Genomic DNA, 27,438 nt, shown 5'->3' with positions numbered 1-27,438 from the left:
ATCCTTGTCATTGATCTGGAGCACTGTGGAGGAAGCCGGTGCTCCGCGGTATAGGCTATAGCAGCCGATCCTGTTTCCACCGCCGGATCCAGGTTCCCATTGCGAGCGGGTGGTTTCCACTTTTTCTGATACGTTCGAAGCGCCCGCCCAACGTTTCAACTCCCACTTGCTCCGCCAGTTGCGGGCTAAGAGATCCTGCGACAATTCCCCCTCGACGTCCATTGCAAGTGGATTGTTTGTCGTAGGGCGCTTCTTCCTGCCGCAAGCTCCAATCCGGCACAGCGGCGACGATCGGCGGCGATCCCATCCCAGATCCCAGTATACTGCCGGCCAACAAGCCTGTTTCCTCGCATCAACAACAGCTTGACGCGCCCAGCGAACGACCCAACGAATTCCCAACGCCTTTATGGGCGCCGCCACGGATGGAGTCTTCTACATGGGCCAGCGCCGACAGCCTCTCCACCACGCCGCCGCCGCTTGATCCCACGGTCAGCCGGTCGGTGGATCCACGCGACTTCTACTTGACGGGCTACTCGGCGGAACTGGACGATATGTCTACCGGCGAAGGAAAACCCGCGTTCGCCAGCTCGACGGCCCATGCGACACCGCGATCAGTATCAGGTCCAGCTGGTGACCCCAGCCTACGCTCTCCTATGGTACTWCCGTCACGTCCGCATGGGACCGTCAAGGACATGGCAAACCGCTTCGATCGCAGGGTCGCCAGCGGCGATGGCCGCAGTCCGCTCACCGTCGCCACCACCCGAGGAGAGCGCTATACCCGCGTGCCCCAGCGATCTCCCACGAGTACTTCGAGCGCAGACAGCCGACCCAGCACCACGAGACTGCAAAAGAGACGGCCCACGGGGGAAAAATCGCCCAGAAAATCGCCATCGACCTCTTTTGAAACGGCGCATTCTTTCTCGTCTGCGGGGACGGTGTTGACCACGCGCAGCCAGCCATTCGCTGCCTTCTCTCGTCGCCGCTCGCGCTCTCCAGGCAAACAGACACAGCACAGTGGCCCGAGACCGCTATTTGGCGAGATCACTGCGGATGGAAGATGGAATGGAAACTTTGACCTGGGCAACTACGGTCCTCTGCCGACATTTGAGAGGGCACCGCGGCGTGGCAGCGAAGGTAGCCTGGCGCTTGCTCACGGACGCAGCCAGTCTCATCACGATATTTCCAAGCCATTATTACGACCATCCTCCAGGCAGACTCTGGTGCACAAGAGGAGTCGGAGCGAAATGAGCGCAGCACAACCCCAGTTGATGCCGAGCATGCCAAATCTGAGCTCCCACTATCGACCCAACCTCCATCCAACACCACCCGACTCTGGTCACCGTGGAATGCGCCCCCGCAACCATCCGTCAACATCACAAATCCCAGTCAGAACCGGCGGATATTCAGCTCCGCCACCTGCAACTCAATCGCGGCCTGCATCTGCAATGTCAAATCCAACGCAGGGAAGACGTTGGTCAAAGTCGCCAACTCGGCCTATTAAAGGGAAAGAGAACACTACGCCCTCATCACGAAGTCGATATCTCCCGCCCTCCATATCCACATCACCTGCATCAAGTAAGATGGTCTCGGCGAAAATCGTTGCACCCCTTCCCAAGACGTCGCCTCCGCTTCGCTCGTCACGGCCTAGACAGCCGGTGAGCTCGGCCACGACGTCTGCGAGCCGAGCACGCGCAGCAGAACGATATCACAGCCAATATCCACGCCCTCGCGACGGAAGGCGGCCGAGCGAACAGTGGCTCGGAGCGCCATACGACCTGCAGAAGGAGAGGTCGAGGAGGAAGATTCCGGAACTCGACAAGATCGATTTCGAGGCACGACGGGCGCGAATACAACGGGCCATAACGCAAAGTCTGAAGTCAAATGAGGACTACGATGAGCTGAGGAGTTCTAGAAGTCAATCTAGGAGTGTTTCTCGATCAAGGCCTGCCTCGAGGGTCGTGTCTCGCGAGCATGCTGCTGCTGCCAATACGGATTCCACGACGCAATCGGACAGTCACCAAATGATGGACAGCAAAACCCCTGGACCTCACGGGCACACCCGCGGTCTCAGTCTGGACACAACGGGATTGCTGGCGGTGSCCGGTGCAGAGCCTGAACCGTTGACAAGCATGACCGAGCAGACCATGTTCGAAGAGGAGAGTCCCGCTCTCGGCCGGTCCGCTGTGGAACGAGGCACGTCAGGTCCAACAGCAGTGACCGGGTCCCCGGAAGTGCATCAGGAGCCGCCTACACTATTACCGGCTGCGACGTATCAAGAGCCGTCAAAATTCGCGGCCTCTGCCACATCAGCCGCAAGTTTGACGGAGGCAGCAGCCGACTCCGTCGATACGCCAACCCTCCTCAACCACGTTGCGCGTTTGCGAGAACGCAGCAGCTCCCCTGCTAGCCGCGACGGTACTGAATTTGCCGATGATAGCCCAACCGCACAAGAAGGTTCCGGGGATTTGGTTGACCAATGGGGACTTGGCAACGCCCAGGCCGCCGACCAGGGTTCGATCCGGATCATGCTTGATCATGACCCAGACATTGCCCAGGCTGAACCATGGTCCACTGGTGGGGAGCTCCAACATGTCCCTGCAGAGGGCGACGTTTTTACGCACTCGCAGGAGTACAATCAACAAAACTTTGCCGCAAATGGGTATATGGAATCCCCACTTGAGGAATCCGAACATTCCGTACACGACGCTGCGGATGTCACCCCACGCAAGCCTGTCACAAGAGACGACACACTCACGCCTCCTGCACTGCAACTCGGAGATTTACACGCGGCAGACGACGGCACGCTTCGAATTGACGGGAGAGTATCTCGCGTGCTCGAGTATTACCAATCCACAGGAACGCTCACCGCCGAGATGCTCGAGGAGATGCAACACCGCATGCTCGACCTGAACCGCCTCTCCGCTAATGGCGGTTCCGATGCCGACATGATTCAGAACTTGCTGATGAGCATCCAATACAGCCAGCCGATCGAGGACCTCCGGAAACGGAAGCCGTTGCTTCGAGCGGATGCTTACGAGATGCCGAGCGTCACGCCGGACACACCAGAAATGCCTGCTGAATTTGGGCACGTCATCGTGTACGGGAGTGACGTACCTGATGGTGAGGAGGAGGATTTCGAAGCCAAGATTCGCAAGGCCGATGAAGATTGGGAGCGACAACAGCGTGGTGAGGATCCATTTGTGAGTGACCATGCACCGGTGCCTCCGCCGAAAGATTATGGATACACACCCCGTTCGAGCGTTGGGCCGCCCAGTGACCTGGCTCCAGCTGCTAGTAACGACAATGGGCTGAGAATCGGGACATTTGGTCAACTGGACATGGCAGCGATACAGGCAGCTGGAGACCGTGTTTCAGCATCGACGTCTCCACTCCTCAGTCCTAATCCACCTCAGCCATCACACGAGCCGCCTGCACCTCCTCCCAAACCGTATACGCCTTCAGACTCGTCCTTCGCCGCGGCCTATCCTGAGCGGGAACCAAGTGAGGTGTCTCCCAAGTTTGAACGGGCGTGGGCCCCATCGGGCTCATCTCGTCCCTCACTTGACAGCCAGCGTGCACTGCCGACTCTGCCCGGCTCACATTCAATGACCTCATTCACGGATTCGACGAGACAGACTTCAATTGACATTCATGGCGATGGCGGCAGACTCACCAAGGCTCCATCACCTGGGCCCGAGCAGAAGCGCTTGTTGAGGAGGCGTCACATCATCAAGGAATTGCTCGACACCGAGAATTCGTATCATCAAGATTTGAAAATCATCGAGGACATCTACAAGGCCACCTGCACTCCCGATTTGGTACAACCCGAGGACAAGAAAGTACTATTTGGAAATTGTGATGAAGTCGAGCGGTTTGCGTTGCACTTCTATGACGAAATGCGCAAGTCCGTGACTCAGGTTTACGTGCCAGCTAAGCAACAGCGCTGGGCGAACAAGCGAGGTAGTTTCTCGACTACCCAAAGCGAAGGCGCCAGTCAAAACTCTGCAATGGACACTTTGGACGATGAAAAAGACAGGACCTCGACGATTGGCAAAACTTTCCTCGACAACATGTTACGCATGGAGCAGGTCTATGGATCGTACCTGAAGAACCATGACGCCGCGAATCAGCGCTTGTCCGCGATCCAAGGAACGACGACTGTGAAGTGCTGGTTGGACGAATGCCATGCCAATGCCAGCGACATCACTGCAGCCTGGGATCTGGACTCCTTACTGGTGAAGCCGACGCAGCGTGTGGCCAAATACCCAATGCTTCTGCAGCAGCTTTTGGAGGTTACGCCCATTGGCCATCCCGACCATGAGAATATCAAATCCGCGGCCAAAGATTCCGTCACCATGCTCACTCGGATTAACGATGCCAAGCGCCGTGCGGATCTGGTTGATCAGGTCATCAACGGACGTGGTCGCAAGGACTCTGACATTCGCAGCGGCCTCGCCAAAGCCTTTGGTCGTCGCACGGAAAAGCTCAAAGAGCGAGTAGGCATTGCAGAGGCTTTTCAGGATACTGAGTTTGACGAGCTCGCGCACAAGTTTGGTGGCAATTACATTCGCTTGCAGATTTGCATGCGCGACGTCCAGGACTACATCAACCGTACCGAAAAGGCCACTGAGTTGGTCAACAACTATGCGAACGCGTTGGAATTGTTTACTGATGTGGCGCCGAGCACTCTGCCCGAGATTGAGAGCAAATGGCGCAAGTACGGACAGGTGATTCGAGATCTCACTCAAATTGCCTTTGAGGAGCACAAAGCAGCCGTGCAGAAACGCGTCCTCGAGCCTATGCTGCTCTGCATCAAACTGCACGATGGTCCACAAAATGCGATGAACAAGCGAAAGAAGCGTATCGTGGACTACRCCAAGTGCAAGTCTGAGGAGAGGCGAGGCTTGAAGCCGGACAAGAAGACCATTGAAGCGTCAGATTTGTACATCGCGCTGAACGACCAGCTCAAAATTGAGCTGCCCAAGCTCTACTCTCTGACTGCCCAGCTGGTGATAAACTGCCTCAACTGCTTCCTCGACGCACAGATACAATGGCAGAGCACTTGGGAGAGGAAATTGCGGCCACTTCTGGAAGTTGCGGACATCCCGAGCAGCATCCAGCAGATAGAGTCTGCATTCAGTCCCGACTTTACTGAGATCAAAAAGCGATGCGCAACGCTGTCAATCTGCAATGGTTCGCTCGCTCAAGAAGCAGCGAACTTCCTCTCTCCGCACACAACACTGATGGATCCATCATCCGAGGCTTCGAGCAGACGAAGAAGGCCCTCTACTGTAGACAGCTCGGCCAGGACTTTATCCGTTGGAAGCCAATCTTCCACTGCTGTCAATTCGAGACGTCACAGTGGTATATACACACCAGGCTCTGACGTAATGCCAGCCCGTCTCCGGTCCAACTCTTCCCTATCAGCGCGAGCTCGGGCTCAGGGTGGCTCAACAGGTCCAACCGCCATCATCACGTCCGCCCACCGACCCTGGTCGAATACAAGCACGCCCAGCAATTCTTTCACCGGGAACAGGCCCGCCACGGGAATCCAGCCGCCAGCTTCAGCATCAGCACAGGCCACTCATTTCGCACGGCCATCCCCTGATGTACCACGCAGCCCACGGCCCACCTCGGACGCAACGTACTTCACCGCGCGCCAGGATCTACCAGAAACGCACCGGTTCTCCGGTCTCTTCACATCTGCCCTGCCGCCTGATATGGCTTCGGTCCTCCAGCCCAACGAACCAGCAGCACCTCCCGCTGCAGTCCACGACATGACGGTCCTCTTTGTCTGCGCCAGTCTCTTTGAATTCAGCATCGAGCAGACGCGCAAGGAAGGTGGATACCCATACCTGCAATATGTCCAAGGAGAAATCTTCGACGTCGTTGGCCAAAAGGGCGAGCTCTGGTTGGCGAAGAATCAGGACGATTCTACCAATACTTTGGGCTGGATCTGGGAACAACACTTTATCATCGTGGGCCAGGATAACGGCTGAAAGTCGCTCTCTGATCGGCCACTCGACCACCTCACGAATTTGCTTTTGTCACTGTATTTGTTACGAAGTCATGTCTGGAGCACTACAACTCGTTTTTTTGCTACGCGCTTTCAGCGGTGGCGTTCAAAGGCGAAAACAAGCTCGTCGATTGAGCTGAGCCGAATGGGGTTCCGTTTCTTTCTTTTCTGTTTTCTTATTGGATATGAATACGTAGTGTGTTACCTTGTCTGGGACGAGGGAAGCAGGGAAGGAAGATTTTTTTAATCTTCTTCGGGAGAAGGAACCTGGGCTGGGGATGGAAGCTTGGGTCAGTCTTCTGAAGATCGGAGCGGTGAAAGAAGTATGTATTATAGACAATGAGGTGAATCRCCAATGAAAGAAGAGAGCGCATCACATGAACACATTTTGACGATGTGACTGTATTCCTGCTCATGGCAGTTGGGCTTTTGCCTTTACGACCTTCGGCTGCTATCAGTCTTGTTGGACCATGTGAACTTCTTGATGGTGGTCTGCTGCGTAGCAGGGATTGGATATGGTATGCCCGCTCGTGTGTCTGTGATTCTCTAATTTCTTACATCTTGTAGAGTGTAAAGCCATCGTACAGCTGTCTATCTTCCGAAACGCCTTCCATTTTTCAAAAGCGCGAAATATCCCTCCCAAACAACCAATTAATACTCCAATAAATCGGGATCAAGATCCGATTTCTCCAACTCATACTCTTACTCAAATACACCCCTCTCCAAATAAACCACGCCATCAATCCCGAGATATTCCCTCCGGAAGACTGCAAAATCGCATTCTGATTTCCAATATAAGCCATTACTCCAAGGTCCTTGTATTTGAATTCCGTTTTCTGGAGATCCCCTTTATTCAATCTCTTCGCTAGCCAAGATGCTTTTTGCGCCGCGACTTGAGCGGTTGCGGGGTATGAAGTTCCCTCGAGAATCGCACAGTCTCCTAACGCGTAGACGTCTCTCACGGGCGTACCATCCGGGGATTGGATTTGAAGATGTGAATCTGTGAGGATACCGTGGGATTTGGGATGTTGTTTGACTTTGTCTTTCAGACCTGTCTCGACGAATGGATTCATCATTAATCCTGTGGACCAGACGCACATTCCCACTCCTACTTCGCCTTGTTCTTTTAAGTTGAGGGTGTAGCAGGAGAATTTATCTTTGACTCCTGGACGTATGACGGCTCCCGGACGGAGTTCTTGGACGTGGTGGTTTGTTTTGATCTCGATGCCATTTCTAGCAAAGGTCTTCATGGCGTATTTGGAGAGTTTTTCGTCGAACATGCTTAGGATTGTGGGTGCGACGTCGTAGACTGTGATTTTGCAGTGTTGGACTAGCTCCGGGTAGAGGCGTGACATGTCTTCGTGGATGAGATCGTGGAGCTCTGCTGACCATTCGATTCCTGTGGGACCACCACCCACGACTGCGAAGTTRAGGATTTGAGAGCGCATTTCATCCGAGGTGGTTGGGAGTGCGGCGATTTCGAAGCAGGAGAGAAGGCGATTTCGTATTCTTCTGGCATCTCCGACGTCTTTTAGGAAGTAGGCCTGGGAAAGGATAAAGTCAGCATGTGCTTGCTTCATAACAGGACCAGGGATAGACCTACGAATTCTTTCACACCCTTCGTATCGAAGGTCTGGGAGTAGCATCCCACCGCCACAACCAATTTGTCGTACGAGAGATCAAAAAGCTGTCCCTTTTCCGCAAGCATCTCCTTCTCCTCCTTGCGCTCCTCCTTCGTCTTCTGGGCATGGATACTCGAAGCCAATCCTCGACCTTGCAATGGATCCTCAACAGACTCCTCAATCGTCAACGTCTTGGTTTCGAAATCCACCTGGTCGGCCCATCCTTGAAAGTACTCTGCTCCCACACCTCTTCCACGAAAGGATCTTACAGGCTCCAGAGCAGTCCGAAACTCGAGGGTCCCAACTGAGGTCCCGGCGAGCAAGGGCGTAAAAACAAAGTACGATCTTGGACTGACAACCACAATCTGATACTTCTTCGCGTCTAGATCACGACTGAGAGTAAAGCCACCCCATCCACTGCCCAAAACTACCACTCTCTCTCGGTTCTTTCGTTCGGCATCTAGCTGTGCGATGGAGAAGTCCCTCTTATGTGCTGCTGCGATTCTTGTTGTTCGTGAGATGGTTGAGGAGAGAGACTGTGGAGCGAGTCCTCTTAACGATCCATTTCGTAAACACAGCATAGCTGAGCTGGTCTTGAGAGGAGGTAATACTGAATCTCACCTCACCTTCAATGATGTTGGATACTTCACTTTTGATCTTTGCCAATGCTAAGGATTACATCACTCCAGCCTTCCGGCAGTGTCCGGCCGCGGAGCATAACGGCATTCCGACGTTCCTTTTTCACAAGGACGAGTTGTGCAAATCCACTTCCCTCTCCGTTCCGACTGTATTATCATCGTGGGGTCTCCCAAGTCTCTCATCAGATGAACTGTGATCAAGATTGCGGAAGGCATGCTCCAGCTCCAGGATGAAAAGGTCGGCTGAACTTTCACATGCATGTCACCGTCCCCTCAATTGCCGAAGTTCTCGGCGYAAAGCCGAGACACAGCTCGCCCTCGGCCGAGCGACTTCGGGAGGTCCACATAGACGTGCACGATGAGGGGAACGAGATGTTCAAGGAAGGTCCATGGTTACGACTTGCCTGTTGGTATTCAGAATCGTCACTCGGAGAGTCAAGAGGCTGCCCATTTGAGATCCGATCGCTTTTGCCGGACAGTGGTGACGAGGCAGGCGGACATAGTCACAACCGGAGGCATTGATGATCTAAAGTACGATATAAGTGCTTATAAGAATCGCCTTCGCCTTTGTACAATTCTTAGAAACTGCCTGTTGGAAAAAAAAATTGCCACATAGTACGGAACGGCAGAATCTTGAAGATGGCGACCAGAAATGTTCTCGACCTGCACATCTGTATTGCTGGAGCCGGTGAGTATGGCGAGATATTGTGCCTTTTCCAATGATACTGACTTCGACAGGAATGGGCGGTCTAGCAACCGCATTGTCCCTCGCAAAGCGTGGATTCAAAAGGATTGATGTCTATGAGTCGGCGTCGAACCTAGGCTTTGTTGGCGCTGGCATTCAGCTGGCACCAAACATGGCTCGAATCCTCGATAGAATGGGTGTCTGGGCAGACATTGAGAAGGAAGCCGTGGATTTGAAGGGAACCAGCATAAGACGTATGGACCGAGCACTCCAGCAAAGTACACTTTCACTGACAATACTTGATAGAGGGCTCGACCGATAAAGAGCTCGGCAGCGTGGACCTCAACTACATCCGCGCCACGTACAATTACCCTCACATGGTTGGCCACCGCTCCTCTCTCGCCAACTCGATGTATGAAGGCTGTAAGAAAGAGTCCAGCATCAACTTCATCTTCTCCACGACAATCACAGCGGTCCAATCCTTCGGCCCAATTCCCACCTTCACCATCCTCCCACGCAACGGCTCTCCGTCAGACGTGACCTGTGATATCCTCTTGGCCTCCGACGGTATCAAATCTGTCGTTCGCGAGCACCTCCTACGGCACAAATCCATCGACGCCAAGATCATAGACACAGGACAAGCAGCCTACCGCATCATGCTAACCCGCGAACAAATGTCCCACGACCCCGAACTACTTTCCCTAATTGACACAGAAGCCGTAACTCGCTGGATCGGGGAGAAACGACACATCATCGCCTACCCAGTCTCCAACAAACAAATCTACAATCTCTCCACCGTACAGCCCGACACAAACTTCGCAGTGGGTCCCTCAGCTACATACACGACCAAAGGCAGCAAACCGCAAATGATAAATGTCTTTTCCGATTTCTGCCCCAAAGTTCGAAGAATGCTAGATCTCGTCCCGGACGGAGAAGTCTGCGAGTGGAAACTCCGCGTCCACGAACCCCTCCCCACATGGATCGAAGGCTCCACAGCTCTAGTTGGGGATGCATGCCATCCGACTCTCCCGCATCTCGCCCAGGGAGCCGCGCAAGCTATCGAAGACGGAGCTGTTCTTGGAGTGGTTCTGAGTAAACTTCCTGCAACGACCCCGGAAGCTATTCACAAAGCTTTGAAAGTCTACGAGGTGGTGAGGAGGGAAAGAGCGTATGAGCTTGTGGAGCTCGCGGCTGCGAGTGGGAGGGCGTTGCATTTGGGTGACGGGGCTGCCAAGGCTGAGAGGGACAAGCAGTTTGCTGCTTTGAAGGATGGGAAGGGGCCTGTGCCGGACAAGTGGGCGGATGCGGATGTTCAGAAGAGAATTTATGGACTTGATGTTGAGGATGTTGCTGAGAGGGAGTTTGGGGAGATTTATGCCAGGGTCTAACTAGTTGGTATGTGAGTGGAGAGTAGGGTTAGGATTGGGGTAGTGTGACTGTATGGCTACCACTTCTTCAACAGGAAACGTGGACGGCTGGAGGATATCCGGGGATAATATGGTTAGTAGGGTTGAATATATGCAGTATTTGAGTTCGATAATCTGTTGAGTCAAAATGGGTGTGGAAATTTGGTATTCACTTCATCCGAGCCAGTTTGCAAAGCTACGACTGAGCATCTTCCGTAGATTTTCCCTGTTTCCAAAACACCCGCCAGTTAAGTGCTACATTGCAAGGATGAGCCGCACGAAGGGTGCACACCAGAAGACTTACGAGCAAGACTGCATCAGTTTCGTGCCACGATTTTACTACGTCGAACTGCATCCCWTCATTCCTCACCTGAACCCTTTGACCAGACTACACCTAGTCACACGACGTCCGCCAGATTGCCCATCTGAAGTTCAAATACGTGAGATGTGGAAGCCGTTAGAAATAGTCATATACAAGAAAGAGTATGTCTGCCACATTTTCCTCAAAGCTTGCTCCTGCTCTCCCCTAGATAACTCTGCTGTGTCTTCAGAATGTCCACACACTCGGTGACCATTTCCTCCAAGATGACCTTTGCGGGCTGAATCGACTTGATCGCACCAGCGACCTGTCCCATCAAGAAAGGAATATCAACATCCACATCATTGTCCATGTCATGCTGCAACGGCACCACACCTTGATCACAGAGCTTCTTGACCTCCTCTGGTCGATCCACCTCCCAACTCTTGATGTAATCATTGATTCTTACTCTCAGCGGCCTTCCGCTAACGACCAGGGTCCTGCCGGTATCCTCAAATTGAGCGGAAACAACTGCCTCCTTGTGCATCTGACTACACCCGGCCTCCTCACTAGCCACGAACCTCGTTCCGACCCAAGCACCGACAGCTCCATAGCTCAAACTCGCCGCCAAACTCTTTCCATTGTAGATTCCTCCAGCAGCAACAACCATCGCCGGCTTACCAGTCAATGGAGACGTGTACTGCCTCGCAACCTCCACAACACTCGGGATGAGAATGCTCGTAGCAATATCTCCCGTATGTCCACCACCCTCTCCACCCTGCGCACAAACAATATCCACACCCTTATCCAGCGCCTTCTTAGCATGCTTCGGGTGTCCCACCATATTCATAACCAAAATCCCAGCATCATGCAATCTCTTAATAACATGATCCGGAGGAACCCCAACAGCACTAACAAACAGCTTTGCCTTTTCCTCAATCACCACATCAATCAGCTCGTCGAGTTGGCCATGGGTGTAGTCGTGGTTGGTCTTTCGCGCCGAACCACCGACTTGAGGGAGGGCGAGATCTACGCCAAAGGGAAGGTCTGGAGCGGAGAGGTTGGCTTTGATTTCGTGGATGATGGATCGCATTTGGGTTGGTGTGTAGCCTAGTCCGCCGATGACGCCCATTCCTCCTGCGTTGGAGACGGCTGCTGCCAGGGGACCGGAGGATGTGCGGGCCATTCCTGCGAGGATGATGGGATATTCGATTCCGAGGAGCTCACATAGTGGCGTTTTGAGGGTTGGGCGGGCCATGATGGACGATGATGGGGGATGGGGGATGGTTGTTGGTTTTGATTCTTTTTGCTGATGTTGTATGCTCTTCAAGGCGGCTTGTAAGTTTTCGAAGTGGTTTGTGGATCTCCACTGGAGGCAGTGACTAGAAAGACAATGAACATGTTGTAGATGTATATAGCTCCACTGATGCCACGGTCTCGACAACCGTGTCTACCGAAGCCGAGAACGCGGGGATCCCGAGGCCAAAGAAGCGGAAGCGGGATCCATCACATCTTCCGCTCCGCTTGCTCGGGCCACGATAGCAAACATCATCCAACTCCTCGTCTCTCACCTAACAATATCTTCCCTCACACATGTCTGACCTTCTAGCAACCTGTCACTGCGGTCTCATCACAGTCGAGGTCCCACGCAAACCTGACTACATAAACGACTGCCAATGCAGCATCTGCAGGAGATATGCAGCAGCTTGGGCATACTACTCCACTTCTTCGGTCAAAATCATCATCAAAAAAAAAACGTGCAGCGACTAATAAGAAGTACATCTGGGGCGACCGGGAAATCGAATTCCACTTCTGTGATCAATGCGGTTGCGTTGTATACTGGTGGCCTTGTCATGAACAGCCTGACAGCGAGATGGGCGTCAATACGAGAATGATGGAGCCGGACTTGGTGGCGGGGATTGAGAGAAGACAGGAAGAGCCGGGGACCTAGCGCATTTCGCCTCAATCGCCTCAAGCTAACGGAGTTTCGATTGAATTTGGGAATTGTATGGGAGCATGTGGATGCTGGAGGCGAGTATGATGTGTCTCGAGGGTGGCTGGCTACGCACTTCTCTGCAACATCCCTCATCGTCCTTTCGATCTCAGTTCAGACTCACGGCCTCAGAGAGTCWCACTCCATGTCCCGCTAGCGCGACAGTCAGTCACCCAGCCGGCACCGCCATCTGCGAGCCTAAGTCTTTGCTTTTTATCATCGACCATTCAGTGGCCCTCTGAAGCCCTGAATACACGACCACGCCATGAGAAGCTGCTCGAGAGAACGACATGCAAATGCGTTCACAATCATCTCGGATCATCGATCACGATGAATGGCTTTTTTTATTGGACTTCTCCCGAAGTGCAAGCTCAGGCGGATATAAGTGCAAGATTCAATCCGGTATCCCGTATGTCAATCGATCTGAATTCCTTCGGAGAAGAGTAACACTATTCGAGACATGCCAAACAGCAGCAAATCCTGCGGTTTGCAAGAGCGGAGATAAATGCAAAATTCTTGCCCCCGGACTTAAGCTACACCCGTGGACAGCTACAGCGTCCCCTTGCATCGGAACACAAGTTGTTCATTATGACTCGCGGCCCACTTTCGCTACAATCTAGCGAGAATTGGTTCGTTGCTAACTCCGCCGTGCTTGATATGGGTTTGGGAAAGCTCCGATGTAGAGGCGTTGTATGACGAGGTGGTATCCGTCGACACTAACCAATCGCTCCCTTCTCAGCATTGTAAGTCATTACAAAAGCGTTCCCCCAGTTAACCGCCTCTTATTCTGTCCAACCTCAACAAATCCTTCGCGATGTCTTCAAAGCGCGATTCCTCCGGTGCAAACTTCACACCCACAATCCACAGCGACACCTATCCCTTCATTGACCCCACCCAGTTCAACCTCTCCAACACCGCAGTCTTCATAACCGGCGCTTCCAAAGGCTGCGGACGTTCCACAGCTCTTAGCTATGCTCGAGCAGGCTGCTCACACATTGCCCTCGGAGCCCGTTCATCCATGAAAGATCTCGAGCCAGAGCTTCTAGCCGCAGCCAAAGAAGCAGGCAAGGAGCCGCCTCACATTTTGCTGCTCGAACTGGATGTCACCTCCGAAAGCAATGTCGCTGCAGCAGCGAAGGAAATTTCTTCCGAATTCGGCMGGTTGGACATCCTTATCAACAACGCTGGCTACGCCTCTCCATTCGTCTCGGTCATGGAGGAGAACGTGGATAGTTGGTGGCGAACCTGGGAAGTCAACATAAAAGGCCCCTTTCTCCTAACCCAATCGTTCATCCCTCTCCTTCTCTCCACCGCTTCCGGTCTCAAAACTATAATCAACGTCTCCTCCATAGGCGCACATTATTCCGGCCCCGGGTCCGCATACAAACTATCGAAACTTGCACTCTTGAGATTCGGAGAGATGATCGCGGCGGAACATGAAAGGGAAGGTGTGGTGTGCTTTGGAATTCATCCTGGAGCTGTGCCTACTGAATTGGCTTCCAATCTGCCGGAAAACATGCGGCATAAGTTGCAGGATTCGCCAGAATTGACGGGGAATAGTTTGGTGTGGTTGAGTAAGGAGAAGAGAGCGTGGTTGAATGGGAGGTATGTGAGTTGTACATGGGATATGGAGGAGTTGGAGAAGATGAGGGCAGAGATTGAAGATGGTAATTTGTTGAAGGTGAGGATGGATGTTGAATGATCACAAAGTACCTAYATGTACCTAGGTATTGTATTTAGAGCACGAAACATGTCATCGTTTTGACAAGGAAGTCGCTCGGCCCTGGCATGCTGCCCTATCCTAATACTACCTAGCGCGATCGTCTCGGATCTCGGCAAAAAGTTTATTCACAAAGGTTAATCGCGGCGGAACACGTTGCATTAATAAAAACATCCCACTTTGACCTCATCGCCTTGTCACCAATACTGCTACGACGACGTACGTGGCTGAATCTTCATCAACGACACCTCCACGAATCGAAAACGAATGGGCGTATCATGATCAGAGGCGCAGAAGTTGACAACTAAGATTCGGAGCTGGGGAGAAAGCTGAGAAAGCCCTGCAATATATCAACAACCTAGAACAATACCCAACATGGAGAACGCATATGTGCGCTCGACGCAAGATGTGCTCAAGCACTTTGGTGTGTCGGAGCAGAGTGGACTGTCGGAGAGTGGAGTGTCCGCTTCGCGACAGAAGCACGGCAGGAATGGTATGCATAGCATAACAGAAGACGTCAACACAAGACATATCGCGAGGTACTGACACATTGTTGACAGCTATCCCCGAAGACCCGCCCACGCCGCTATGGGAACTCGTGCTCGAACAATTCAAGGATCAGCTGGTCCTCATCCTGCTCGGTTCTGCGGCAATCTCTTTCGTGCTCGCCCTCTTTGAAGACGGCGAGGGCTGGACCGCATTCGTCGACCCCGCCGTCATCCTCACCATCCTCATCCTCAACGCCGTCGTTGGTGTAAGTCAAGAAAGCTCTGCTGAGAAGGCCATTGCTGCTCTGCAGGAGTACAGTGCAAACACCGCCAAAGTCATTCGCGATGGAAAGATCAAGAGCATCAAGGCGGATGAGCTGGTCCCAGGAGATGTGATTGACGTGTCGGTTGGCAACCAGGTTCCAGCCGACTGCAGACTTCTCAGCATCAACAGCAACAGCTTCCGCGTTGATCAGAGTATCTTGACTGGAGAGAGCGAGAGTGTTGGCAAGGAGACGGAAGCAATCAAGGAYAGCCAGGCTGTTAAGCAAGATCAGGTCAATATGCTCTTCTCAGGAACCACCGTCGTGACTGGACACGCCCACGCGGTCGTGGTTCTCACCGGTTCGAGTACCGCTATTGGGGACATCCACGAGAGCATCACGTCGCAGATCTCGCAACCCACACCACTCAAGGAGAAATTGAACGAATTCGGAGATGTGCTGGCCAAGGTCATCTCTGTAATTTGCATTGTGGTCTGGTTGATCAACATTCAACATTTCAACGATCCTTCATTCGGTGGCTCATGGACCAAGGGTGCAATTTACTACCTCAAGATCGCCGTCTCTCTTGGTGTGGCCGCCATTCCGGAAGGTCTCGCCGTGRTCATTACAACATGTCTTGCATTGGGTACCCGCACCATGGCTCGTAAGAACGCCATTGTTCGCAGCTTGCCCTCGGTCGAGACATTGGGCAGCTGCAGTGTGATTTGCTCGGACAAGACTGGTACTCTCACTACCAACCAGATGAGCGTCAACAGAATCGCATTCGTCAATGAATCTCAATCTGGACTTGAAGAGCTGGCGGTTGAGGGAACGAGCTTTGCACCCGAGGGTGCCGTGTCAAGAGGCGGCAAGGTCGTTGAGTGGGCCGCCGAGTCTTATAACACTGTCGCTCAAATGATGGAAGTCGCGGCTATCTGTAATGACGCTGAATTGGCATATGACAGCCAGACGGGCACTTTTCAAAACGTTGGCGAGCCTACCGAGGGCGCGTTGAAGGTTTTGGCGGAGAAAGTCGGCACCCCTGACCGGTCATACAATGCTCAAAAGGCTCGTCTCCAACCGGAGCAGAAGCGCAACCTTGCTAGCAACTACTACCACGGAAAGGCCAGCAAGCTGCGAACATATGAGTTCTCTCGCGACCGCAAGAGCATGTCTGTTCTTGTGTCTGGCGGCAATTCCGAGCGTCTCCTCGTGAAGGGAGCTCCCGAAACCATTCTCGAACGCTGCTCACATTGTCTCGTTGGAACCGACGGCAAGACTGCCGCTTTGTCATCAAAGCTAGTCGCTGCAATTCAAAAGGAGGCAGTTGAGCTCGGCAGACAGGGCCTCCGTGTCATGACACTCGCCAGCGTTAACAACGTCAACTCGTCTTTTGCCAAAACCGCCAAGACCTCCCAGGAGTATCTTCAGCTCGAGCAGAACATGACCTTCCTCGGAGTCGTTGGCATGTTGGATCCACCTCGTCCCGAAGTCCCAGAAGCCATCAAGAAGTGCCGCTCCGCTGGCATCCGCGTGGTGGTCATCACTGGTGATAGTAAGAATACCGCCGAGACCATCTGTCGCCAGATTGGCATCTTTGGTGAACACGAAGACCTTTCAGGAAAGAGCTATACCGGTCGCGAATTCGACAATCTCAGCGAGAGTGAAAAGCTCGAGGCCGCGAAACGAGCATCCCTTTTCTGCCGAACAGAACCATCTCACAAGACAAAACTTGTAGAACTCCTCCAATCCGCCGGCGAAGTCGTCGCAATGACCGGTGACGGTGTCAATGATGCCCCCGCATTGAAGAAGAGTGACATCGGAGTCGCAATGGGCAGTGGTACGGATGTGGCCAGAATGGCCGCCGATATGGTTCTCGCGGACGACAACTTCGCCACTATTGAGACAGCGGTCGAGGAAGGCCGAAGCATCTACAACAACACCCAGCAATTCATCCGATACCTGATTTCTTCCAACATCGGCGAAGTGGTATCCATTTTCCTCACTGCGGCACTCGGCATGCCGGAAGCACTCATCCCCGTGCAATTACTTTGGGTGAACCTTGTCACGGATGGTCTTCCTGCGACGGCATTGAGCTTCAATCCCAAGGACAACGATGTGATGAAGCGCCCACCACGCAAGCGCGACGAGCCTCTTGTGAGCGGCTGGTTGTTCTTCAGGTACATGGTGATTGGAACGTATGTTGGATTGGCGACTGTTGGAGGCTATGCTTGGTACTTTATGTACTTTGAGAGCGGCCCTCAAATCTCCTTCTGGGAGTTGGTAAGTTTGTACAATGCTGATCAGACTGAACGTTGCTAACAATTCTGCTAGTCCCACTTCCACCGTTGTTCCACTGCATTCCCTCTGGTCTCCGGCGGCTGCGCCATCTTTTCMAACTACGTCGCCAAGACCGCCTCGACCATCTCCCTCTCCATTCTCGTGGTGATTGAAATGCTCAACGCCATGAACGCGCTCTCTTCCTCGGAGAGTCTCCTTTCCCTTCCATTGTGGAAGAATATGATTCTCGTCTATGCCATTACTCTATCCATGGCTTTGCATTTCGCTCTCCTTTACACACCAATCCTGCAGGGTGTTTTCGGAATCGTGCCGTTGGGCTGGGAGGAATGGAAGGTTGTACTGGCGTGGAGTGCGCCGATCATCCCGCTTGATGAGGGGTTGAAGTGGATGGAGAGGCAATTCTTCATGGAGACTACGGAGGTCGCCAAGGGGAAGAAGATGGATTAGAGGGCTGGTTTTAGATGTTAGATGAYGTAGGATAGRAAGTGCTCTTCACGGGGCTGGCTGTCTGAGTTGATTTGATGATTGGAATGTAAAAGAACAGAATTGAATTCAACAAAATTGATGTACTCGTGCACTTCTACATGTAGAGTGCAGAGAGCATCTCTCCCTCTTGCCTTCAAAAACGACTATAACCTACTATACATGCCCTCCTTCTGCGGCCGAACATCAATCTCATGAGTCCACGCACTACGCGGTTGCGTGTGCAAGAACCAATACGTCTGCGCCAAATCCTCCGGCTGCATAAGATACGCATCCAAATCCTCCAACTTCTCCTTTGCACTCTCACGCTCCCATTTCCTACGACTCACACCTCCAATAAGTTTCCCATCCACGGGACTATCCACAACGATGAATGCAGCATGAATCCCCTCCGGCTGATACTCTCGAGCGATAATCTGACACAGACTCCTCAATCCAAACTTTCCTGGGGAAAAACTTGAAAGACCGGGTGGACCTCGAAGAGCACCAGTCGCACCTGTGAATAGGATTGTTCCTTTTTGTGCGGCTAACATGCCAGGTAGAACACATTTCGTCGACCAAAACGCTCCGTGGAGGTTAATTTTCGTAAAGTTCTCAAATTCCTCTAATTTTAGAATGTTAGCAATCGGATTCCACGACCTCTTAGGAAGCCAAGGACATTGTAAATTACCTGAAGAAGTATCGAGAATCTTTCTCCCATTAACACGTCGAGCCCCAGCATTATACACAAGAACTTGCACTGGACCGAGCTCCTYGGAAATCTTCTCGAAACTTGCAATGACGGATTCTTCCACTCGCAGGTCTGTGATGTAGTACTGTGCTGTTCCTTGTCCAAAGTCTTTGTTGATTCCTTGGGCCATCGTTTGGAGTTTATCTTCTGTACGAGCGAGGAGAGCTGTGGCGAAGCCTTCGGTTGCGAATCGACGGGCTACTGCTTCGCCGATTCCGGGACCGGCTCCTACGACTGCTATTACGGGCTTTTGGGCTGTGTTGAGGGACATTTTAGTTTTGTTGGAATGGAGGTTTAGATGTATGTGGGTGAATTGACTGTGTGATTTTGAGCAATCGATCGATGTTGTTTGTGGTGATGGTTTCTCTTTTTGGATCTTTATACCAGCGAGGGACGGGGAGCGATCAGTCAACATCCTCGGCGTCCGGGCCGAATATTGATTAGTGATGCCGAAGCCCTTGAATCAATTTCGACGGGCAATTTGAATGAAAGATAATTCCCTGCGATGCGGGAATTGCGAGTTTCCTTTCTCTCCTCTTACACCAAGTAAGCACCACAGACCAACAGCGGACACGGCATCGTACATTCCTCGCAGTCTGCAGCTCTCTCTTTTTGGTGCTTGTTGACCTCCCCGCTCGGATGACAGGACATTGGATGACAAGTCCGCATGCTAATTAGGTACATGTTTGGTCTCTCAGCTTTGCATGCAGCGTAATCATGAGTGAGTCTTGCAGCGCCTTCCTTACTTGATTCTACGCTCTTCAACAAGATGTTTCCAAGAATCAAAACCCGGACGAGCCCATCTTTCCGACTGCACACAGATGGCTACTCAAAACGTCAAGATACCACCTTCTCCCCCACAGCATGCCGTAAGTCGGAATGGTGCTCTCGGGTCTAGGAGAACACCGAAGCTGACAAAGTTGGGGTAATTTTTTTTCTGGAAATATGCTTACGTGCACAGAAGCTGGCTCAGTAAGCTGGACGCATGAGCGGCGACATGTACTTTCTCCATGTGCAATGTAGTACAAAGATACTACGGTAGCGATCAACAGACATATAAAACGTCTGCCTGTAACGTGGTCCATTCGATACCTGTCATCAGTCAACAACAGTAGTGAGACCAATACCTGCTTTCCCCTCCGAAGAAAAACATACACAGATATCGACATTGTCAATCGCCTAATCATCATGGCGCCCAAGAGAGTACTCGTCATTTTCGGCGCTACAGGCAACCAAGGAGGGAGTGTGATCAATACTGTGCCATCACGATCAGAACTGGCCTCGAAATATGTCCTCCGTGGTATCACCCGCGATACCAATATAGCAAGAAAAGCCAGACTTTGACCTCGAGGGGAGTGGACATGATCCAAGCCGATCTCAACGATTCTGCATCCATCAGTGCAGCTGTGAAAGGTTCCTACGGCGTCTTTGCCATGACTGACTATTGGTCGATTCTGGACAAGCAAAAAGAAATCTCACAAGGGAAAGCCATCGTCGATGCTTGCAAGTCCTCACTCAGGAGTCAAGCATCTTGTCTGGTCTAGCCTTCCAAACGTCTCCAAGCTCAGCGGCGGAAAGTATCTGCACGTCGAACACTTTGACGCCAAAGCCACTGTTGCGGAGTATGCGGAGGCAAATAAAGGCGGCATGATGGTATTTATCTTACTTCTTGCCTGCCATGTTCATGGATGCCGTCAAGCAGATTGCACAGAAAGATGAAAGCAGCAAGAATCTATCCATCTCTCTTCCATTCCCTGACCCCCAATTTTGCTTGGCCGTTGATTTCACCAACCAGGGATACGGGCAAGTTCGTCATTGGATTGTTCGAGGCGGGTGAGAAGGCGAACGGAGCTCAAGTCCAAGGTGTCAGTATGTGGACCACACCTAACGAAGTCATCAAGACGCTGCAAAAGAAGACGGGCAACAAGGCGACTTTCAATTCGATCGATGCTAAGACTTATGAGAGTTTCCTGCCGGAGAATATTCGTAATGATCTCAGCGAGATGATGCAGTGGATTGGAGAGTCGGAGTATTACGGCAAGGGAACGGTGAAGAATCAGGCTGAGAGTAACGAGTATTTGGTTAAGGGATCGAAGTTGACATCGTGGGAGGAGTTCGTTGCGGAGGAGTTTTAGTTTGAATCGGGATATTGATTGGACAGACTAGCGCGTGGAGCCTTGTTCAACGGGGAAGTATCAAAAGCAAAGCAGTGATGAATAATAAGGATCGTAGCACTGCGAGGTAGCATTCTATGTCTTCAGTCATTAATAAATGTGGAAGCCTATGCCAATTCTTCCGAACCTTGGCCGATTCGACAAAGCCACAATCGCTAACCCTGATTGGCATCTAGCAGATCCTGAAGGATTCAACGACTAGGTAGTGTCTTGATAGTGGGTCTCCTTAATAACCTCCCTTAATGCTCTCGAATCTTGCTGCCTGAACTCTTGTAGATTAAAATTGAAGGATAGGAAAAAAAATCCTCAAAGTCATCAAAGTTTATTGTCAAAAGTTTCCTCCCACAACACCAGGAACAACCCCTTTTCGAAACATGGTCCATAATTTCAATCTCCGAGACGGAATCGCATGTGCACAAATCATCCTATACAGCCCTGCAATATTCTCCGCATTAGAATTCTGGAGAACCCGGTCGCATCGGATATTTCTGCATAGGAGTTTTCTCCAGCATCAGAATCGTGGGAGCAAGCACCAGATTGGCTTCTATCAACAGCCCTTCCGACTCTCTCAGCACAACGACCTATATCTGCGAATCTCTAGGTATCATTCTATTGATATTCCTCTATCAGGAATTCGTAGAGCGAATGTAAGTAAGCTTACATGTAATGAACATCTCAATCATTGATTCATCGTCCACTAACTCTATTTTCTTCTCTAGAAATAAAGTCCTGCATATCGTTCACACGTACTGTTTCAAGGCTGTGAGCTGTATGATGTTGATTGACCTTGGTCTTGCGATCGGGAGCTGGATCACCATGTCTAAGCGTACGGAGAACGCGCTTCTGCCAACCAAGTGGACGATTGCGAGTAGCGTGGTGATAGCCTGCGTCTTCGTCTACGAAGTCGGTCTCTTTGCGTGGTTCTGGCGGGCTCGATTGAAGAAGACTATGTTTGGGATGGAAGAACAGCGTCTTCTTCTTGCACCGGCGGTTCAGACTATTCCGATGCTTGTTCGGAATATCCATCCGTTGATTTTTGTGGGGACTGGAAGCTTATTCTGGAATCAGGTTGTGGGGAATGGATATATTTATCTATTTATGATTGTGATTCCGGAGGTCGTGATCGTTGCGGTGGCTATTTGGTGTATCAGAGGGACAGCACCATTGTTAAGAGAGGACCAAAGTTGGAAGAGCGAGGGTGGGAGCAGGAGGGATAGATCTGGGTCGGACTCTGAGACGCCCATCCTTGCAAAGCAGAAGTCTGTGAGCGTAGGATGTGTGAATACTAGAATCAGCGAAAATGTCGGATACAGAACCTCTTTCCGATAGAGTGCCTCCTCCTCCTTTCTCGTCGATCGTAGTGTTCCCTGCAATGGCTGTATGGAGCATGTCTATTGCACACTGACATACGCTCAAGAACCCGGCAATCGCAGGGCTTTAGTCGCAATCCAACAAGCCCGGGAGTCATAGGACGCGCTCGTTGCATAAGAATACACCCCAGCTCAGGGACAACTTGCGCAGATCTTGGGTTTCAGACACTCGATTGGTTGTTGTAGTATGAGTGAGACTGACAAGAAGTTGTGGAAGGTGGACATCTTGTTAATAATGCTGACTAACGACTGACTAGAGGGTAAGGGTAGGTAAGTAGAGGACTCAGTCTCAACCGACATTCTCAGCAAACTCTCAGGCGGCCTTCGCAATTCGCAGCCGTGAGTTGAACTCATTCTGTCGATGTAAAAGAGCCCTGTAACATGAATCTCTTGGACGGTTTCGACTTTGACGCCACAGAATACGTTCCTGGCATGTTCGACTACCGGGAAATATTTACATCCAACGCATATATCGCTTCTCCACGATCTCGAAGAAGCATCACGACTGGACTCTTACCTACAGCGTGAGGTGTTTGGGCTTGGCAGTCCACTACATGATGCGGCTGCCACTGGGAATTTGAATGTGCTCCGACTGCTCGTGGATCGTGGTGCAGACGTTCGTTCGCGAGATACGCGCGGCCATCTCCCATATGAAAGAGCGCAAGCCAAGAATCATGAACTCGCTACACAATTCTTGCTTTCACTATCTGCTTGAAAAATGCATAACCGAGAACAACTTGGAAGCGGAACTGTAACAGACACTCGCCAAATGAGAGCGGCTAAGTTCTTGTTACCTTCTCGGTATCTACCATGGCTCAAGATATACTTTGCAATTGACATTCGCTAAGAATTCTTCTGGAAAGGAAAAAATTTAACATTGAGGACATCCCCACACAGCCGCTCACTACTTCCTATGATATTTAATTCCAACTTCCTCCTCCTCCTCCTCCTCTGTCTTCCCACCAAACATCTTTCTTGCAAAAACAAGCTCTTTCAATCACATTCTCATCGACTTCAGGACCCCCCCCCCTTGGAAACTTGCGACATGGAACCCACTCTGTATGGCACGGACAAGCCTTTTGTGATCGCTGTCGCTTATCTCCTCCTCGCCCTGATTATCTTGAAACGAATCGAGCAATATGCCGGAAGGCTCCGGAAGCTACCATTTTACTTGCTATGATCGAGGCAAACTCGTCGAATACAGGGCATTCCACATTCCACTGCCAGTTATGGGTATCAGCGGCGGCATAGAATGGTGTCTCGATCTAGGCGACATACAATACACATCCGAACCTTGCTTCATCAAGTTGGCGGCGAGTCAATAACCTCAACCCTTCACCTCCAAGGCCGTTTGGTATTTCCTTGGCGCTGGCGTGAGCCTTTTCATCTCGACGGGAAAATTGCGAGAGCAGGGAATCTTCTACTCCTCAGAAAATCAAGTCTTGTATCGCAAAAWCGAGCATACTTGCCATGTGATGATTGCGGGCGAAACGGAAACTTTGCCCAACAAAACCCCCGCAACTGGAAATCGTGCAAGACAGGCCGCTGATGATACGCACACCCGCTTCTTCCTCATCGCATCAGTCCTGGCGCCTCATCTAGCGTTTGTCTTTCCTATCCTCTTGGGCATCGGGTGTTCGATCTTATTTCGCCGTCACCGCCAGAAGCTCCGAGCTGCAAAGCGACGATGACAAATTGGTGTACCAAATCGCCACTTGGAAAGAAGAGCTCGCCGGTTTGAAGTACTTCTTGGAGCAGCACAACAGCATCACTACTACTACGCCACGACAGGCTGACGCTGGGGAGCTGAATCTGGTCTCTAGACTAATCAATTATCCTCGAGCCTCTTTAATACGAGATTTTGATCACAGACCTGACGGGCTTGCTGAGGGGAACAAATTGAAAGTCTCTTGACTTCTGCATGGTGGGTAGCCTGGTGGATGATAGATAGTCGAGGCATTTCCTCGAAATACTAGACTTTGTTGACCAAAAACTACTGTACTACAATCATCTGTGTATATGCGTGTGTGCCATTTTGTCGTTATTGTCCACTTCAAATCGACGAATTAGCCCGTCTTCTTTTCTAGACAAATGTGCGAAAAAAGATGGCAGAAGAGCGATGAGTAAGCTATGTCTTTACGAGAAGGCAAGGGCAGCTGGGCTACAAACCCATCTAGTGAGACTAGACCGCTGTGAGAGTTTCTCGTAGATGCGTGTGTACTAGGTGTCGTGTTTAGTGTAGCCTTTCAGCCAGTAAGCGGGTAGTGATGCGATCAACTGCCCTATGGTCCAGGCTAGTTAGCATTGTCTTTATGAAACTTTGCCCTCTGAGTCCTCGACTTTCTTCTGTATAACAGAGTAGGGAGAGAAAACAGATGCGGTCCCTCGACGGCTAGGGACGCACCGTTGTACCTCACACACTGACCGGCCCGGGACCTAGCTTAGGCATCCCACTCTTTTACCCGGGGTTTCGTCAAGCACTGCTCCCCTCGTGACCTCCACGAGGGGCCAGCTAGACTATCAAAGCCGCGGATAGCTGCGGAGCAGATCATCCAACGCTGTGCCTCAATGTGAAGGCGTATTGCTGTCGTCGTATCGAAGCTAGAGGAAGCATCTTACGTCGTTGTCCATATAGCATCTGACCACCTCCGAAGGCGCGTCCCGAAAAAATGCGAGCCGTTTTCCTGGCTATATGTCTAATTGGGAAGACTCGCTGTTCTCACCAATAAATAGGCAAGCCGATGGGCGTCGGGTATGTATATAGCACGACTCATATTGGCGGGAGGGACTTTGGAGGTAATCAGACGGGATGCTGTCCACTATCAGGACCCACATGCGGCACGAAGTGCGGTCATAAGAGACATCCATACAACGAAGAAGGCGCCACGCTACCAGCCGGGGTCCGAACTCAAAATTAGTGCCAAGCCAGAGCTCAGACCTGTTGAGCCTGCCTCGTACCTTACGATTCTAAACGAAATGAATCGAAAGATCATGCACACGTCGTAAAGATTGAGATACTTCGAGGCTAGGAACAGACCAGATACTTTCTCGCTTCGTTCCTGTGATGAATGAGTGCTATTCTGGGGATTGTACTGTCGGCAGACCAGGGCTGGGTGGATGGCAGTCTTCAAGCCTGATTGTTCGATTGGTGGTGGTCGTCACGGAATCCTGGCAATCCCGCCGTTAGTACAGACCTTGACTAAAGCAGGCCTCTCTTCCATCTACGCTTACAGTTGCTTATTGGACGTGGCAGAATCTTGTTGGTATGCGCTGGCGGATCGCCATGTTCGGCACCTACGCCGGCGCCGCGGCGCTTATCTGCGGGGGACCGCGTTTAGTAGCGCTATGCCAAGCTGCCAAGAGGCAGCTAAGAAAAGCTAAACATGAGCGCGGCATGCCACTTTTCCAGGCCAGGACAGCAGTTGGCTACTGTACATATTTGCTTTATGCAGAGGTATACGAGCAGGATCATATTCCATCGTCGATCTGTCGAGAAAGTGTCATTTGACCCCTCGTGAGGCACGGCACCAGAGACGGAGCTTCAACCGTGATGGTACGGAACGATGGCACAGCCTCTATCTGTCCTTTTGAAGCTCAAGTGTGCGGAGAAGCATCACATCCGCACTGGAGGTTGAAATCCGCCATTGAGACCCTGAAAGATAGAGTACATATCGTGTGCGACACGCTACAAGTTATGCGCTCTTTAGTTCGTCCTTGGTGCTGTGGTGTGTCCAGTATGTAAGTGATTCAGAAGGATCATCGCTTGATCGTCGTCCTTTCGCTATAGCAACGTGATTGGACAATCGAAGCGGTGTCGATCCCACCATGAGGTCACGAAGCTCTCTGCGAGTATATGTCGCATCTTGCCGCCTCGCGGTTTAAGCATCTGTCACTTGGAGCCATCATCACACGACAATTTCCTCACGCTCGAGCTTCTACAATGAACTCTCCAACCCTATCTTGCAGTGCTGGAGGTACTCCGACTGTCAACACCACCGCTCCATATTGTGTCATCCCTGGCGGGTAGGTAGTTTGCTGTTTCTAGCATGTGTTATTTTACGTGGGCTAACAGTAGCGCAGTGCCCAGCGGATGGATTACTGCTGCTCTGACAAAGGTAGCGCCGTTGGTCCTGACAATGGCAACGTTGGTCTTGTGCCCGATTGCTACTTTTGGTGCGAACTGGTCTTCAACGGTCAGGGAGACATCGACGACCAGTTTTCAAATGCCAAAAATGCCTTTTCCAACTGCCTCACCACTGGGACCAATGCATCGAAATCTCTGGGCGGAATGTCTTGCAGCAAAGGAGCCTCGAACGGTGACGCCAACGGAGGTTCTGGCGATACACCTCCTGAGGACTCAGGGGTAACCTCGTCGAAGCACAAAAACGTCAAGCTAGCTGGGTTTACGGGAGCTCTGTTGATTGCAGGCATGGCGGTTGGTGTTTTGTGATCGGTCTGGAAGGTTCACTGGTCCAGTGCATATCAAAAGTGTCGATTTACATCAATCAAATCTGGCAACTCAGTCGTCGAAAGTYCGCTGCAGACCAGAGTGATATGAATTGCAGCTACTAATAACGATAACCTTCACTCATCATTGGTCTCATCATAATTCGCGCGTGGAATGGACTTTTCGCTGGTCTACCCAAACGGTCAGTCCGGGCCTTAAAGTCTTCGTTGTACCGCAAGTCCTCTCATCTCAGTGACGCGGGCTGAGCCATGTCAGAATCTTTTATCCGTGATGGGCCMATGTACAATTCTGAGCGTCAACAACTGCTTCAGCGGTATGACCTGCGGAGCACCACTCCCCTCACTCAGTTGTGGAATCAATCAGAAGCTCAAGTGCGAGAATGCTAGGTGCTGCGAAGTGTGGATCAAAGCGTACATCTCTAAGTCTACTTCGGGACGTCCCATCAAAATTCTCGGGAGACTCCATATAATAAGGTATGGCATGAACCAATGGACCTCTCTCAGTTTCTAATGTAGAGCGATAGAAATTGTGGCTCTGCCAGGTGGTCTTGAGGACACGCGATCGATGAGCCTCTGAGTCAAACTGCTTTCAAATCGGCTGGACTGGTTTACATTGTTTTTTGTCGGAATAATTTCTACATCACAAATAACAACACTCAATTCGACAATAGTTCCGTCTTCACTTTGACGACGCTCCGAGCTGCAATAGACAACGTTGGTGTAATCGTACACAGCAGCTCTTGTCACTCCATCTCCACGGTCCCACATACGGAATCGGCACCAG

General features: G+C 51.6%; 9 protein-coding genes; 6 read left to right on the top strand and 3 right to left on the bottom strand.

The window, feature by feature from the left end:
* Positions 1 to 422: 422 nt before the first annotated feature.
* Positions 423 to 5,999, top strand: RCC_04079 (uncharacterized protein; the record flags this gene model as incomplete). The annotated part of the gene is made up of 1 exon (XM_023769356.1): positions 423 to 5,999. One exon carries the CDS (start codon positions 423 to 425, stop codon positions 5,997 to 5,999), a length of 5,577 nt encoding a protein of 1,858 aa, XP_023625124.1.
* Positions 6,000 to 6,633: 634 nt separating this feature from the next.
* RCC_04078 (related to mitochondrial cytosolically directed NADH dehydrogenase) lies at positions 6,634 to 8,219 on the bottom strand (the record flags this gene model as incomplete). XM_023769355.1 has 2 exons in its annotated part: positions 6,634 to 7,560; positions 7,620 to 8,219. The coding sequence occupies 2 exons, from the start codon at positions 8,217 to 8,219 to the stop codon at positions 6,634 to 6,636; spliced, it is 1,527 nt and encodes a 508-aa protein (XP_023625123.1).
* Positions 8,220 to 8,915: 696 nt separating this feature from the next.
* RCC_04077 (related to salicylate hydroxylase) lies at positions 8,916 to 10,349 on the top strand (the record flags this gene model as incomplete). XM_023769354.1 has 3 exons in its annotated part: positions 8,916 to 8,964; positions 9,015 to 9,215; positions 9,268 to 10,349. 3 exons carry the CDS (start codon positions 8,916 to 8,918, stop codon positions 10,347 to 10,349), a joined length of 1,332 nt encoding a protein of 443 aa, XP_023625122.1.
* A 521-nt stretch (positions 10,350 to 10,870) lies between these two features.
* RCC_04076 (related to FMN-dependent 2-nitropropane dioxygenase) lies at positions 10,871 to 11,923 on the bottom strand (the record flags this gene model as incomplete). Its single annotated transcript, XM_023769353.1, has 1 exon — positions 10,871 to 11,923. One exon carries the CDS (start codon positions 11,921 to 11,923, stop codon positions 10,871 to 10,873), a length of 1,053 nt encoding a protein of 350 aa, XP_023625121.1.
* Positions 11,924 to 13,472: 1,549 nt separating this feature from the next.
* RCC_04075 (related to peroxisomal short-chain alcohol dehydrogenase) lies at positions 13,473 to 14,360 on the top strand (the record flags this gene model as incomplete). Its single annotated transcript, XM_023769352.1, has 1 exon — positions 13,473 to 14,360. The coding sequence occupies one exon, from the start codon at positions 13,473 to 13,475 to the stop codon at positions 14,358 to 14,360; it is 888 nt and encodes a 295-aa protein (XP_023625120.1).
* Positions 14,361 to 14,753: 393 nt separating this feature from the next.
* RCC_04074 (probable calcium P-type ATPase NCA-1) lies at positions 14,754 to 17,877 on the top strand (the record flags this gene model as incomplete). XM_023769351.1 has 3 exons in its annotated part: positions 14,754 to 14,871; positions 14,939 to 17,412; positions 17,464 to 17,877. 3 exons carry the CDS (start codon positions 14,754 to 14,756, stop codon positions 17,875 to 17,877), a joined length of 3,006 nt encoding a protein of 1,001 aa, XP_023625119.1.
* A 182-nt stretch (positions 17,878 to 18,059) lies between these two features.
* Positions 18,060 to 18,914, bottom strand: RCC_04073 (probable 17 beta-hydroxysteroid dehydrogenase type 3, HSD17B3; the record flags this gene model as incomplete). XM_023769350.1 has 2 exons in its annotated part: positions 18,060 to 18,517; positions 18,584 to 18,914. The coding sequence occupies 2 exons, from the start codon at positions 18,912 to 18,914 to the stop codon at positions 18,060 to 18,062; spliced, it is 789 nt and encodes a 262-aa protein (XP_023625118.1).
* Positions 18,915 to 20,358: 1,444 nt separating this feature from the next.
* Positions 20,359 to 20,778, top strand: RCC_04071 (uncharacterized protein; the record flags this gene model as incomplete). Its single annotated transcript, XM_023769349.1, has 1 exon — positions 20,359 to 20,778. One exon carries the CDS (start codon positions 20,359 to 20,361, stop codon positions 20,776 to 20,778), a length of 420 nt encoding a protein of 139 aa, XP_023625117.1.
* Positions 20,779 to 26,127: 5,349 nt separating this feature from the next.
* RCC_04070 (uncharacterized protein) lies at positions 26,128 to 26,637 on the top strand (the record flags this gene model as incomplete). XM_023769348.1 has 2 exons in its annotated part: positions 26,128 to 26,210; positions 26,268 to 26,637. 2 exons carry the CDS (start codon positions 26,128 to 26,130, stop codon positions 26,635 to 26,637), a joined length of 453 nt encoding a protein of 150 aa, XP_023625116.1.
* Positions 26,638 to 27,438: the final 801 nt, after the last annotated feature.

The sequence above is a fragment of the Ramularia collo-cygni genome (assembly GCF_900074925.1).
Source record: "Ramularia collo-cygni strain URUG2 genome assembly, contig: RCC_scaffold05, whole genome shotgun sequence".
Classification (NCBI taxonomy): domain Eukaryota; kingdom Fungi; phylum Ascomycota; class Dothideomycetes; order Mycosphaerellales; family Mycosphaerellaceae; genus Ramularia; species Ramularia collo-cygni.
The sequence above is the reverse complement of the archived record's forward strand: the minus strand, read 5'-3'. Positions and strand labels throughout refer to the sequence as shown.